Source organism: Megascapheus bottae, chromosome 26 (assembly GCF_031878675.1).
Source record: "Megascapheus bottae isolate mThoBot1 chromosome 26, mThoBot2.hap1, whole genome shotgun sequence".
NCBI lineage: Eukaryota > Metazoa > Chordata > Mammalia > Rodentia > Geomyidae > Megascapheus > Megascapheus bottae.
Genome location: NC_143534.1, coordinates 3,978,171 through 3,993,350, shown reverse-complemented (window position 1 = coordinate 3,993,350; position 15,180 = coordinate 3,978,171). Strand labels below are relative to the sequence as shown.

Below are 15,180 nucleotides of genomic sequence, written 5' to 3'. Positions count from 1 at the left end.
CGGGGCCTGACGCGTCTGTGTTTCACCTCCAGGTACCAGCAGCGCCGAGGTGAAGGAGAACCGGAACGTGAGCAACCTGGCCAGCCGGCCGGCGCCCCCGGGGGACCGGGCCCGGGGCCGGAAGCGGCGGCGGGAGGAGGGCGGCGGCGCTGGCGGCGGCGGCGGCGCTGGCGGGCGGCTGTGCCAGCTGCAGCTGCTCTGGCGGAGGCTGTCGTGGTCGGTGGCGCCCAAGAACGCGCTGGTGCAGCTGCACGAGCTGCGGCCGGGGCTGCAGTTCCGCACCGTGTCGCAGACGGGCCCGGTGCACGCGCCGGTGTTCGCCGTGGCGGTGGAGGTGAACGGCCTCACCTTCGAGGGCACCGGCCCCACCAAGAAGAAGGCCAAGATGCGCGCGGCCGAGCTGGCGCTCACGTCCTTCGTGCAGTTCCCCACGGCGGCCCAGGCCGCGCCGCGCGCCGGGCCCTGCCCCGACTTCACCTCGGACCAGGCCGACTTCCCGGACTCGCTCTTCAAGGCGTTCGAGCCCCGGGCGCGCGGGGACGACCCCGAGCGGCGGCCCCCGGCCTGTCGGCGCGGCCGGCTGCTGTGCGGCGCGCTGGACCTGGCCGGGCCGGGCGCGGGGGCCCCGGGAGACCCCCGCAACCCCGTGGTGCTGCTCAACCAGCTGCGCGCCGGCCTGCGCTACGTGTGCCTCTCCGAGCCCACCGAGCGGCCCCGGGCCCGGAGCTTCGTGATGGCCGTGTGCGTGGACGGCAGGACGTTCGAAGGCTCCGGACGCAGCAAGAAGCTGGCCAAGGGCCAGGCGGCGCAGGCCGCGCTGCAGGCGCTCTTCGACATCCCGACACCCGGCCGCGCGCCCAGCAGGAGTAAAAGTAACCTGCTGCCCCAGGTGAGGAGCCCGCAGCGGGGGGGCCCCGGGGAGGAGGCCCCCCCGACGGCCAGCCCGGCCTCCCCGGCCGCCAGCAGCTCTGCAGCTACAGGACAGGAGCGGGAGGTAAAGCGCGGAGTGCTGGCTGCGCCATGGCGCTGGGGACCCAGGGGCTGGCTGGACCATCCAGGGCCTCTGCGGCCCCGGGGGGCTCTGGTGGGAGAAGTCGGGTGGGGGCTGCAGGTCGGGGGGGAACCAGAAGTGAGAAAAGATTGGGTTTTCTAACCTTCCCAGGCACAATCAAGAGTCTGCTCCTTTGAGGGGGGTCGGGGGGAGGGGGGGGACTCGGGGTGGTTCACCTGCTAGGCCAGCACTCTCTCTCTGGTCTGCACACCCGGCCCTGTGGGTCAGCTTCCTTACCTCAGTCTACCTGGACCTGTAAGCAAGAATTAGACTCATCTGCCAAGGGCTTATTTATGCAAATTGTCTTTTAACATTGTTTTGAGACTTACGTGTGGGCAGCACTCACGTTGTAGGTGCAGAAAATTGGCTTTATTCACTTTGAGCATCCATCAAGGAAAAGAAACACTTTACATAGTTAAAGGCACTTAGCCCAGCGCGGGAGGCATGGTGAGTACTTAAGAATGGCAAGTTCTCACAGCAACCCCTTCCGTCATTCCATTCCATCACAACAGCTGGAACAGCACCGAGCATTTTGTTCCGTTAGACCATAAATCGGTTAGGAAACCAGAGTGGGCAGGGATACAGCATGAGGCCATAGTAATGGGAAAGGGGCATTCCCTCGTCTGCAGTCATGACTGTAGAACATGCATGGATTCGTTTGTGCAATACCTAATTGAATGGAAGCAGGCGTGGGACGGAGGATGGGCTTGGAAGACGCCCTGCTGAGATGGGTGAGGAGCCAGAGCACATAAATAACCAAGGAGTTCTGATCAAGGGATGGGTGCTTCTCCTGCTGCCTCTGCCTTGCATTTTCTCAATGTCAAGCATGTCTGGAACGTTGGTTGGGTATGCTAAGGAGCAGGTGGGAAGGGCTTTGACCACTGGTGTTGGCTTCCAAGTTACTGCCAAATAAATACAAAGTCCAAGTAAAATTAACAAAAAAGAATAAAAATAGGACATTGGAAAAGACAGAACAATTTCCATGTAAGTACCTGGGCACCTGCTATTAAGAAATTCTGGGTCCTCACTTGCTCTCTTCTTAGGCTTCTGCCCATGGATTTTCCTCACCTCTTCCTTTCTCTTCGGTTCCTCTGTGATCCATTCTCTAATATGGCCTGCTTGCTGGATTAGGGCTGAGGGATGACCTCTACTGAGACTGCCTGTGACGTTTGGCAGGACTTCGGTGGGCTTGTCTCTCGTGCGCCATCTTCCCTGAGATATCCTCTGCTAGTTTCTGTGGGTGCCTTCCTCTATTACTATTCCACTCTGCTCCAACCCGATGCCATTTGCAGCGGCTGGCATCTGGCCAGGCTGGGGTTTTTCTGTTCCGTAGAACACAAACCCCTCCCTCTCCTGCCCCTCTCTCTCTCTCTCTCCTGCTTCCCACCGTGTGAAATTGAAGGATGTCAGTGAATTCTGGGTGTGATGCCTCCTTCTTTCATGTTGTCAACCGTGAGCTCTCACGATGAAGAAACCAGGCAGTGCTACCACTTTGTAATAGTCATTTGACCCCAGAATGCAGCACATCAGTTAAAGCCACGGTGGCTAAATTATTTTTCTCTGACAGTCTGCTAACCACTCCGACTGGATGATGAAGGGCACAGAGCAATTCCAGGGTTGCGAGCCATTCATCACACCCGGCATGCCGCCATGCCAGGGGGCTCATTATCCTCTCTGCTCAGTCCCCTCTGGATGTACTCCCTACAGCTGGGTGGGGGCCAAGGGTAACAATGGGACGGGACTGGGGACTTGCAGTTTCATGAAATTAAAATCCAGTCCTGAATAGGGTCTGGATTCAGTGGGGGCGGGGAGGGGGAAAGGAGAGGAAGGGAGGGGGAAAAGGGAGGAAGGGAGGGGAAGAGGGGGAGGGAAGGAATAAAAAGGAAAGATTCCAAAAATCATTGTAAATGCTGCTCTGCTTAAGCAACTCCATCATTCAAGAACCTCGGTGTATCTTGGACGCCCTGTTGATGCATCCTGTATATCCACGGGGCTCCGTGTATAGATGGCAGAACCCCCCATCTGTACATCATAGAATCTCCCACTTATGCACAAGGGAGCTCCCTGTCTATGCATCAGAATGGAGCCTTTATCTGAAGAGCATGGGTCCCCGATTATATAGCATAGAACTCCCACCTCTGTACCACAGCATCCCCCATCCACACAACATGAACCTCTTTGGAATCTGGCGTCGCTGCTGTCAGCCTCAGCCTGGGGAGGGCAGAAGGAGAAGAGCAGGGAGGGTCTTGTTCTCCGGTGAGGACTAATATGAGGAATCAGAATCTCCCAGACTTGAACCCCAAGACCTGGAGAGCCTGACCTACAAGCGAGACCATCGCTGTTAGGCTCGAAATCCAGAAGAGATGACCTTCTGGAGAGCACGGAAAGCGGCCTCCCGGCGGTCAGCGTGATATAGGCCAGATTTGTTTGCCAGTCCGAATTTTGAAGGAGAAAATTCAAAAGCAACGTATTCTCACCAAGGATTTCAACTGCAGACATCATTTCACGAGGATCTGATGTCACATTTCCCATGCCTGGGGCTGGGTCTCCCAACCAGGGAAACTTCACACCTTCAAATTCTTCACATCTGGCAAGAGTGTTAAACCCAAGTGTTTGTTCCCTGTGGTGAACTATGGAACATGATAAACACATAGGCCAGGGGCTCCATAACTAGCTATTGACAATGACCCTGGCCCCGAGGAGACAGCTGAGATCTAAACCCTCCATGCTTTCTTTATCTGTACTTGATGTACAACTTCTCCCAGCTGGCCAGAAACTTGGAACTATGAAGTATTTGACCATGTGAGAAGGAGGATGAAAAGTTGGGGTGCAGGCACATACCTGGGTGTCACATCCCTGCAAGTCAGAAACCACCACTGAGTGCATCAAAGCCCCGTGTGTGCTCGGGGAGGAAGAAGCCAAGAATGGATCCGTTCCCAATAAGTGTCCTCTTCCTGGTTCTTTGGGCTCCTGCCATCGCCTTCTCGAGCCAAGAGTAGTGGAAGCTCGCCAGCAGCTCCCACCTGGAAAGACCTCTTTTGTCAGCTGGGAGTCTGCAGCTCGCTGGGGTGGACAGGCCTTTGTTGGCATGGCTGGGTGCCCCTTCCTTTGAGATTTATTGTTACACTGCAAAGAAGAGAGCCAAACAGAAAGAGGATGGCAAATAGGTGTATGCCAACATGCAAATGAGCCCGAGAAAGAAAAGAGGAATCTCCAGGAGAACAGAGAGTCCCCAGTCACGAGGAGCCAGAGGGAGGACTGGGAGAAAGCAGAGAGGCTGGGTGCCCCAAAGGTCATCCAGGGCCGAGGCCCCTCCTTTGGGACTCCCAGGTGAGGAGCCAAGCCTCTGTCTTTCCTCTCAGTACCTGGCGTGCTGGAGTTTTACACACACACACACACACACACACACACACACACACACACCGGCAGAGTTCACTCTTTGTGAATGAAGGGTGTGCCTCCTCCAGGGAGGTGCTGTTGGGCTTAATAAGGTTCCATGGTGCTGAGAGTAAGGCCAAAGTCAGAAACTGGGAAAGCCCAAAAGCATGGAGGAGGATAGAGGGGAAGGGGCACCATTAGAAGGAGGATCTCAGGCCATGAATCACACCAAAGAAGTAAGCTCTAAGTCAACTCCTCTGGCGCAGACACTGTCCTCAGCAGGAATAGCAGGTGTCCCTGGGCATGGCTGTCACATAGGACAGCCCAGGAAGGACAGCAGTGTGAATGCCACACGGGAGACTGCTGCCTGACCACGCACTAGAAGAGGCAGAAGCAGGCTCAGGCCAGCTCTTGTCTGGCTGTCTAGAAAAGCCCACTTTCCCAGGACCTCACTTCGAGTCTGTTTATTACTAAAACTCTCAATAATGGCTCGTTCAGGAATGTCAACGATGGTTTGTGAGAATTTAGAAGAGGTGGGAAACGTCCTTATCCATGGAAAACAATCTGTAGCCACTTTTACCTCTAGCTTCCCCACACTCTGTGATTCTCTCTCTCTCTCTCTCTCTCTCTCTCTCTCTCTCTCTCTCTCTCTCTCTCTCTCTCTCTCTCTCTCTCTCTCTCTCCCTCCCTCCCTCCCTCCCTCCCTCCCTCCTCTCTCTCTCTCTCTCTCTCTCTCTCTCTCTCTCTCTCTCTCTCATCTCTCATCTCTCATCTCTCATCTCTCCTTTCCTTCTTACTCACTTTTTCAATTGTTCTGAGCCTATTCTGTTTCCATGGTTAAGAACTCTTAGGACACTGCGTGTGTGATCCTGGGGGAGTCATGTTTCTAGGTACACAGTCAGCAATCATGTATAGAGTGTTCACTGCGTGTCAGACCCCCCCCGCACCATTGTAGGGTCCAAAGTTTAGCCAAAGACTATGCAGATATAAAGGCCATGAGTTGCTGAGCTTAGAAATCAAGTCCCTTGGGCCCATGCTCAGAGAGTCTTTTTCAATCCTCTTCTGGAGAGGTGAAACATTACAAATGCATGGTCAGGGAGGACGTAGAGGAGAGGGTAGCTTTGCTCCTGGAGTCAGACTGTGTGTCCCCTCACTCGCCTGCTGTAAGATCAAAGCCCTCTGTCTGTCCTTGGAGCCTCAGTTTCGCTACCTATATGACAGGATGGAGTATAAACATAGCCACCTCACAAAAGTCAAGAGATCCAAGTCCCAGTACAGAGACTTGGAATGGCATTTGGCACAGAAGGGGGCCCTGAGGACACGTCCCTCCCTCTTATTCAGGAACAGTGGCTGTGGAAACATAAACTCAAGTGGGCAGCTGGGCCTTATTGGAAGAAACAAGAGGGAGCAGCTTTCCAAAGAAAGCTGTACCTGATCCCCTCCCTGGGGGAGTCAGGAGGGTCTCTAGAGAATCAGGTACTTGAAACTCCAGCGTATGGGACTCTGAAAAGACTGCTGGCAGTCAGAATACAGAGATGAACTTAACACATCCACTACTAAGGTCCCAAACTAGAGAGGAGCAGCATCTAAAGCACAGGGGCAGCCACAGGACGGGATGGCAGAGCTCTGACAGCTGGGGCCACTCCCAGGGGGCCTCGGTTTCCTCGTCTTGAAAATAAGGGGCTGTGTCTGAGTGCCTAGCTGCTCTTGCTTTCCAGGAAACGCAGTCTCTGTGTGTAATGCCCATATGCCAGCACGATGGGCACCATGCTGCCAGCCGCTTTGGATAACATCTGATAAGGAACAACAAAACAAACTCATCACCATGCCGACAGGGAAACAGGCCCAACGGGAAACTGAGGACCCTCAGCCAGAGACGCTAGAGCCAGCACACACTTCCCCTGGTGTGGGTGTCTCAGGACCCCTGGGACATGCAGCCCCACTCCAACCCACCCCCATGCAGAGTCCAGAGCAGGGCATGGGATCCAAAAGCCCTGAGGATTCTCTACATCCTGTCACCTCTTGTGCCTTAGGACCCCAAGACTCCTTGAAATTGGAGACGGCCTGCTGTCACCTCCTTTTAAAGGTGTTGGCCACATAATGCTTTTTGTATCCTACTTGTCCTCCCCAAAGCTCACTCAGATTCTCCTGGAATATTCTGACACACAAGGACTTCATGTTTCACATCCAGTGTGTGCCTCTTCTAATCAACTCCCCGCCTTCTGCTGCTTCTTTTTTTGTTGTTGGTGGTAGTGGTGGTCTTGGGGCTCTATCACTTTGAGCCACAGCATCACTTCTGGTTTTTCAGTAATTAATTGGGGATAAGAGTCTCATGGGGATTGCTCTGCTCAGGCTCGCTTCCGACCATTCTCCCCAGTTCTCCGTCTCCTGAGTAGTTAGGATTACAGGTGTGAGCCACTGGTCCCCAGCGTTTGCTGAATTTTTTTGAGTAAGAGTCAGGATCTTCTTCAGTTCCCCCAAGGGTGGAGGAATGTAACTGTCTGTGCCCACAGCCCCATGCCAACTGCAGGGACTGGAGCTGGGTGAGATCCTGTCAGGTTGGGAGAGACAAGATGAGTTCATTATCCCCAGACCTCATCCCACCCTTCTTTCCCCTCATGTCCTTGTCACTCTCTCATCTGTACTTCTTCCAGCCTAATGGTGCATGGAAGATAATAGAGTGGAACAGAAGTTTGTAGCAATAACACTATAATTAAACATTTTGAATGTGTTTTTTACTAAATTAATGCACACGATAGAGTTGGGAATCCACTCAAGTACTCAAATTAAAGGCATGCCAACAAAGCATGGAGAGCCATTTTAAATATAGAGCATTTTCCTTCTGATTATAATTACAATAAATTCATTGATTTTTTTACTCTTCTGCATGCAGTATCAGCCCTCACATGTTGCATTTGTGATTATTTCAGTAAAAACAAAGTGTTGGGTAAAATGACTGAGGCTTCAGGAGTTGGGGAAGGAGTTTGACTAGGTTGTTATTCAGAGGGAACATGCTTTTGGAAAGCAGGAGCCTCAAGACATGACGATTGTAGCGACCCCACTCTCTCACCGTCCGCTGCAGTTCAGTCCTGGCAAAAGTCAGGCCCCAATCTGGCTGAACATGTAGCAGTCCTGTGATCAACTGACCAACACAGCCTGGAATGTACTCACAAAGAGAAGGGGTTAAAGAGTAGAAGTGTCTCCAGGGACAGAGAGAGGGAGGGAGGGAGGGAGGGGGGGAGGGTCAGAGAGAGGGAGATGGACAGAGGGAGGGGGAGAGAGGGAGAGGAGAGAAAGAGTAGAAAAGCAATCTTCAGCCTACAGGAATTATTGTGCAACAATTTGTTTTCTAGTTAGTGTGCATATCAGATGTGAGGGTTTTTTTCAAGTAACGTGACTGTCAGCCTCTGGCTGTAAATCCATCCCTCATCTCATTCTCTTCAGAACACAATACTGGAAGAATAATTTCAAAACTCTCAAAATTTATATTGAAAGTCAGTCATTCTTTCCTAGCACCACCACCAACACCACCACCACCAACAACAAAGTCAGTCACTCCAAACTTCCCGTGTTTTATTGTCCAGGTAGACAGATGTCTTCACAGATGGTCCTTCTCTATCCTTCCAACCTCCCAAGGGAGCCTCGAGGACCAAGGACCAGAAAAAAACCACATGCTCATCTCCTCTGCCAATAGCAATTGCTCGACTTTACAGTGCTTCCCCAAGTTCTGTTTCTCAGTGGAAATGTTGGTCGATTTGGAAATTTTTCAGAGTTTGGCCTGAAATCACTAGAGCCAGGATGGGTTGATATTTCTACTTTGTTCAATTGTGTTTGATATTAGACATCTGTTTTCAATCCTTTCTGTCACCAAAGCAAATAACAAGACATAAGAGGCAAGAAGGAAAGTAAAACTGCAAAATACAGCCAAAAGTCCACCCCAAACGTTTTTACAAATTGTAACAGCTCTTATTGACTCTCTCAGTTAAGAGAAACATGACCCCAGCCTTCCCCAAAATAATAATACATTATACTTCTTGTTTCCAAGAGCTGAGGTCTAAAGAATGCACAAGGGCACACCTCCCCACTTTCAGAACACCATTGCTGTGTTGCCAGTTTCGTGAGCTGAAAACTGGATCCACTTTCTCAAGGGAGACTGAGTTGCCTTTGAAGAAAGACTGCCACAGTGATCAATGACAGTGGACCTGATGAGGAAAGATGACGCTATCCATGCTAGCAAGAGACTGCGAAACAGGGGTGGGCTTGAAGTCGGTAGGGAAGGGTCATGACAGACAAATTACCAGTAGAGACTTGGAAACCATCTCCTCCTACCCAACCAAGAATAGGCAGGTGTGTCTAGACAATCAGAGGCTTCAAACTCAGGATACAGGGGCCCCAAAAGAGACTGCCCATAGTTAAAAGGACCAGCGAATCCATCCATCCCTCTGGGAATGTGGAGGCTGATTGGCTAGAGGAGAAGGGAGAAGACCGTTTTTTTGGTCTTCCTTTAGCCTAGAAATCCCTCCTCCATTCTACCACTCTAATTTCAGGAGGTGATCTACTGGTTTGCACTGTTAGTTCTCTTAATGCATTCAGTTTTTGCTTTATTTTCAAAGCATACCAAATTTCCAACTTGAGAACTAGCTAGCCCATGTTTGGTAGCAACCTAAATGGAAAATCCATGATTCTTTAAAGCTCTGTGTCATTCTAGACAATCCTCCCCAGGCCAGCAGGGCCTGATTTTCTTGTTTTGGTTTTTTGTTTGCCTGTCTGTCTTGTTTCTGGTTGGTCCTGGGGCTTGACCTCAAGGCCTGGGTGATGTCCTTGACCTCTTTCTTCAAGGCCAGCATCCTACCACTTTGAACCTCAGCTCTACTTCTGGTTTTCTGGTTGTTAATTGAAGATAAGAATCTCATGGACTTTCCTTCTCAGGCTGGTTTTGAACCATGATCCTCAGATCTCAGCCTCGTAAGTAGTGAGGATTATAGTGAGGCACCAGCACCTGGCTCTCATGAGTTGTTTTTTTGTTATGTTTTGTTTTGTTTTTGCCATTCTTGAACCTTGAACTCAGGGCCTGAGCACTATCCTTGAGCTTTCTCAAGACTAGTGCTCTACCACTTGAGCCACAGCACTACTTCCGGCTTTTTCTGTGTATATGGTACTGAGGAATTGAACCCAGGGCTTCATGCATGCTAAGCAAGGACTCTACTACTAGGCCAAACTCCTGTCACCTTGTTTTGGTATTTTTCCTATTTAGAGGTTTTTGGACAGAATGGCTAAAACTGAGCATTTTATATTGCAGAGATCCGAAGAACAGAAATTGGAAATGGGAGAAACGATTTGAAAAAAATGAAGTTTATCTGTAATGTAGTTATTAAGGACTGGAATCAGTGAACTGAGAACAGTCAATTGAAACTGTGTAGCTTAAGATAGCTAAACTTTTGGTTGAATGAATTTAAATATATTGGGCTGAACTTCTGAAGTAGTGTTCGACTAAGTACTTATCAGTTGCCATGAAGGAAAAGAGAAATGACTGCCTCATTTTTTAATACTCTCCTGTTTTTCATGGAATGTTGATAGAGTTTTGTGCAGGATAGTTCCCAAAAGTTTTGTGCAGATGAGCTTGGTTCAGTGAGAACTTCTCATTGAGATAAAATGAAATTAAAAGTTTTCATGACATCGTAAGTCACAGCAATGATTACCCGTCTTTGTGCATTTAGTGCCTGCCTCCGTGATATGTGTGAATATTTCGTGTGAAAGGTTTTATGACACTCCTTTACACCTCTTAGTACTTCAACATGAGAATTAAATAAGATGGAACCAATAAACTAACGTGGTAGGAATCATTAGAATGGCTTAAATCTTTTAATCTATTCTAATCCATCCCACCTCCATCCACCAAATGTGGAAGAGGTGAAGAAGGAGGAGAGTGTGGGGATGGAAAATGATGGGTAGTAAATAAACTCTCCCTTATGTGCATAAATTCAACAGTGCCGACTACATTGCCCAGTTCAAATAATCCAGATCCCTCAACTCAACATATGCCAATCCAAACGAATCATCCAGTTTGCCCTATCATATAAACCAAGTGTGCATTCCTCCTGTCTGGCCTGTTATGACATTAGTTTCTAAATTAGGGTTTAAATCCTGGATAAAAATCATTCTGGGTATTTTTACCTGCCTAATACTTGATTATTTGACCCAGAAATTTAATTTGGCAATAACACACACACACACACACACACACACACACACACACACACACACCTATACTATGTGCTTTTTGAACATGTGCTATTTGAACTTAACTTTTATTTTTCATAATGATTAGTTCATTTTGTAAAAGTCAATTATTGATTAGATCTAAAGCATTCCCTGAAACACAAGAGCGAGGTAAGGGAGGGGGGCAGGATGCAAGAGAAAAATGTCATTGAACTAGCTCTACAATAACCCAGTTCTATAACCTGTCTGCTGATGTAGGGGCATCTTGAGTCATTATCCACTGTGGAATGTGCAGATGGGAAGAGGAAAGTAGAAAGAGGAACCTTAGTCTGATAGGAAGCTGCACACACCGTAAAGGTTACAGCCACTGAGAGTGGCTGAGGAAGCCGGGAATTAATGAGCTGAAACATTCTTCCCAGCACTAAGGACAATAATAAAACTTCACCTGACATGGGTATCCTCTACGGACCAGGGGAGTGCAATTTTTTTTCTGCGGAGAAGTCTCATGGTCTTCTGAGGGTAAGTAGACTGTAGGAAATGTCTTTTCCAGAAGGAAGCCCTCATAATTCATAAACAGCTGAACCTAAGGAGTTGCAAAGGTCATTCTTATTTTATAACAAGAAGAAATATCCAAGGAACCTTTAAACCTCTCATTTTCTTCGCAGAGCGACGCAGTTCTCATACATCATAATACAGAATTAGCCACCTTACTGCAGTAAGAATATTCATTTAATAAATCCTGGGGGGAGCAGGGGAAGGAGAGGCTCTGAGGATGTATGGGGAATCTTGAGAGATGCAACGTTGGGCACGAGAGACTTTAGATATCTGGAGTATTGATTAAGACACTGTTAAAGGTGGTAGAATTTGTTACGAAATTGACTGTGATCAGGAGACACAGACATGAAAAGAATCCCACGTGAGGATACCATTACTATCACAGAAGAGCTCCTAGAGTTCTTAAATAGGAACATTTCTCACTGGGCACTGGATGACCCACATCTGTAATCCTAGCTACTCAGGAGGCTGAGATCTGAGGATCACAGTTTGAAATCAGCTTAGACAGACAAACCCCAGAGACTTTCATCTCCAGTTAGCCAGTAAAAAGCCAGAAGTGGAGGTCAGACTCGAGTAGTAATGTCCTGGCCTTGAGCAAAAAAAAAAAAGCCAAGCAAGAGTGTAAGGCCCTAAATTTAAGACCCTGTAAGAGTACAACAAAAAAAAGAGTTATGACTCTAGCCTCTCACTATTTGAAGACTTCTTGTAGTGAAGCCTGTGTTAAAGTAATTAATTGCTTTAAATGAATTGGTGCTGAATTTATACATTTGATCATTTAGATTGTTTGCGTATTGGAATTCTTTAGGGTATAGGACATGTTTGGAAACTACTGGATTTTTACAACCAAACTATTTCTTTGAATAAGAGCTAATGTTGTTTATATTTGTTAGGAAGACATATAAAAACAGTCTAGGAATGGAAGTACTAAACACCACAGCCCAATGGGAAGGCCCATTTAGCCCTATTCAAATCCAAATTCAATGCTTAGGCCCTTAAAAGGCAGCTTTATTTTGTAATGCAAATATGTCTCTGACTTGTGTATTTCAAATAGGGTAAACTAAGCAATGAGCTCATTGCAGAGACAATAAGATAATCAGAATGTGTTTTGATGAATTTTGAAATCAGAGAAAAGTGACATTTTCCCTTCATGCAGAGTTTTATTTATTCTTGTTTAAGACATAGCAAAACATTCCTCCGTTTAGAAAAATAAATAAATAAATGTCTGCCAAATTTTGTTATAACTCAACCAATGGCTTGTGGTTGGACCTGTCTACCAAAAGATTGGCTCCCATTTATCTATTCATCCATCCAAACAAGTGTTCATCTATTCCTTCATTTCACAGATATGTATAATTAGCCATCCTCTGCCCCAGGCAGGGTGCCAGGTAATAGAAGTACAGAAATAGATGCATTAAGAGAAGGCTTTCATTCTACATTCTGGTCAAAATTTACCAAATACACTAGGGTGTTAGCTTTCCAACACAGTGAGAGAATACCTGGCATAACCTACTGATACAGAAGAAAGCTCTGTGTTGGTGTGTGGTTTCAGAGATTTCAGTCCAGGATCTTTCAGCCTTGTGGCTTCAAGCGTGTGAGGAGGGAAGCCTGGGTTGTGACAGCAAAGGGAAAAGAGCCCCATCCCAGTGTTCCTGCACGTGACTTTGCCTCCTCCCAGTAGGCCACACCCCTAACAACGGCATTTCTCCTTCTAGAAATATCATCACCCCCCTCTGGAGGGCGTTGACATTTACACCAGAGCACCCTGGCAGTGTGTTTGAAAAGGCAGGTGCTGGGCACTCATCCCAGACCTAACAAATCAGAGCATCTTAGGCTGCGATTTTAACAGATACTCCAAACAATTTCTGTTCTGCAAAAAGTTTCACAATTCAACTCAGAGAAGGGTTTGAAATGAGAACAGATCGTCACCATCCATCCTATTGTACCATTGCAGAAACGTGTGACAAGTTTCAGGAAAACACTGAGTAAAAGAAAGCCAACCTGTGTCCCATGAAGCCGAGATCCTTTTCTTTTTTTTTCAATTTTTTTTTATTGTCGGGGTGATGTCTAGAGGGGTTGCAGTTACATTTGTCAGGCATTACTTCTTGAACATTGATACCCCTTCCCATGTTTTGCTCCCAGTTTCTCTCCCGGTTCCCCCTCCCCCTCCCAATCATCTTGATTTCCCCCTTCCCTTCCCTATTTCAAATAAACAAATAAAAGTACATACAAGATACCAGGTACCAACGTCAAATACAGTAACATGAGATAAACCATAAGGAAAGAAAAGAGAGAGGGAGAGGAAATAGCTTCACACACTAGATTAAGAACAACAAACACAAACTCTTGTTTCCATGTCCTGGAGTTTGTTAGCCATGACATCACTATATCCCTCACACAGGAGCTTAACAAAGAACTGAGACCAAATCCTTTTTTAAAAATCAAGCATTAAAATAAGTTCATTTTAACTTTATATGAATACATTTGGTTTGTACAAAAACTTTCCTTATAAAAGGGGCGTTTTGCACAACAGAAACACAGTCCTGGGCTTGAGCTCAGGGCCTGAGCCCTGTCCTTGGACTTTCTCAAGGCTAGAGCTCTACCACTTGAGCCTCAGCACTACTTCCAGCTTTTTTCTATGCATGTGGTACTGAGGAATCAAACCCCGGTCTTCATACATGCTAGGCAAGCACTCTACAACTAGGCCAAACTCCTGGCCCCCTACCGAGAGATTTGAAGAGCTCGTCTCTTAAGTAATCCCAGGAGGTAGAGATAGGAAAATCATAATCCAACACTAGCCAGGGAAAATCAAAATGTGGTACTTATACACAATGGAATTCTATGCCATCAGAAAGAATGACATCGCCCCATTGGTAAGGAAATGGAAAGACTTGGAAAAAAATCATATTAAGTGAAGTAAGCCAGACCCAAAGGAACATGGGCTCCATGGTTTCCTTCATTTGTAATAATTAGTATATATCTAGGAGCCTCCTAACAGATGGTTACAATAACTCAAAACCGAGGCACATATGGTCATATAGGATGAGACTAAAAATGTTACTTCTGTTCTTTTTTCCCCCCTTAGGGTTAATCTCATACTGTTACTGTATCTGACTTTGTTACCTGGTATATTGCATATACGTTTATTTGTTATTTGAAATAGGAAAGGGAAAGGGGGAAAACAAGATGATTGGGAGGGATGAAGGAGAGAAACAGGGACAAAAACATGAGAAGGGGCATCAGTGTGTAAGAAGTATTGCACCTACTACCTGACAAATGCAACTGTACATTATCCTGACAATAAAAAAAATTAGACTAAAGCAAAAACAGTTTATAAGCTGGGTACCAGTAGCTCACACCTATAATCCTAGATACTCAGAAGGTTTAAATCTGAGGATCGTAGTTCAAGGCCTGCCCAAACACAAAAGTCTGTGAGACTTTTATCTCCAACGAACCACCAGAAAACTGGAAGTGGTGCTGTGGCTCAAAGTAGTACAACACTAGCCTTGAGCTGTCGAGCTCAGAGCCAACCCCCAGACGCAGAATCCAAGCCCCATGAACAACCAAAAACAAGCAAACAAATTAAAAAAAAACAGTTTATAGCTTATGAGGGTATTCTTCAGGTGATAAACTCCTTATCTAGCAAGCGCTAGTTCAAACGCCAGTTCTACCAGTTAAAAAAAAGTCAAAGAATACTTATTACAAGTATTCTGTATTATTATAAATACAGAATGTGACATGAATAACCTGTCTGATCTTGGATCTCAGCTCCACCCTACAACTTTAAGCACAAGTGGGTACATCATTTAACACTCTGATCTGTAGAGCTGGAATGGCAGAACACTTATCTCTTAGTGCCATGATGAGAGGAAATGATCAGGGCCTCATACACTTTGGGACAATGCCTTCCTAGCAAAGCCTCACTAGTTACCTAAAGATGATGTCCAACAAGACTCTAAGCAATTATGGCATCAAAGCAA

The 15,180-nt window shown here is 47.3% G+C and overlaps 1 protein-coding gene across 1 annotated transcript in view; it reads left to right on the top strand.

The window, feature by feature from the left end:
• Positions 1-15,180, top strand: part of Adarb2 (adenosine deaminase RNA specific B2 (inactive)) — a 324,779-nt gene that overhangs the window by 224,665 nt on the left and 84,934 nt on the right. Inside the window, exon 6 of the mRNA XM_090318701.1 lies at positions 33-889. Coding sequence (XP_090174827.1) covers positions 33-889 — 857 coding nt within the window. The remainder of the gene's footprint in view (positions 1-32; positions 890-15,180) is intronic.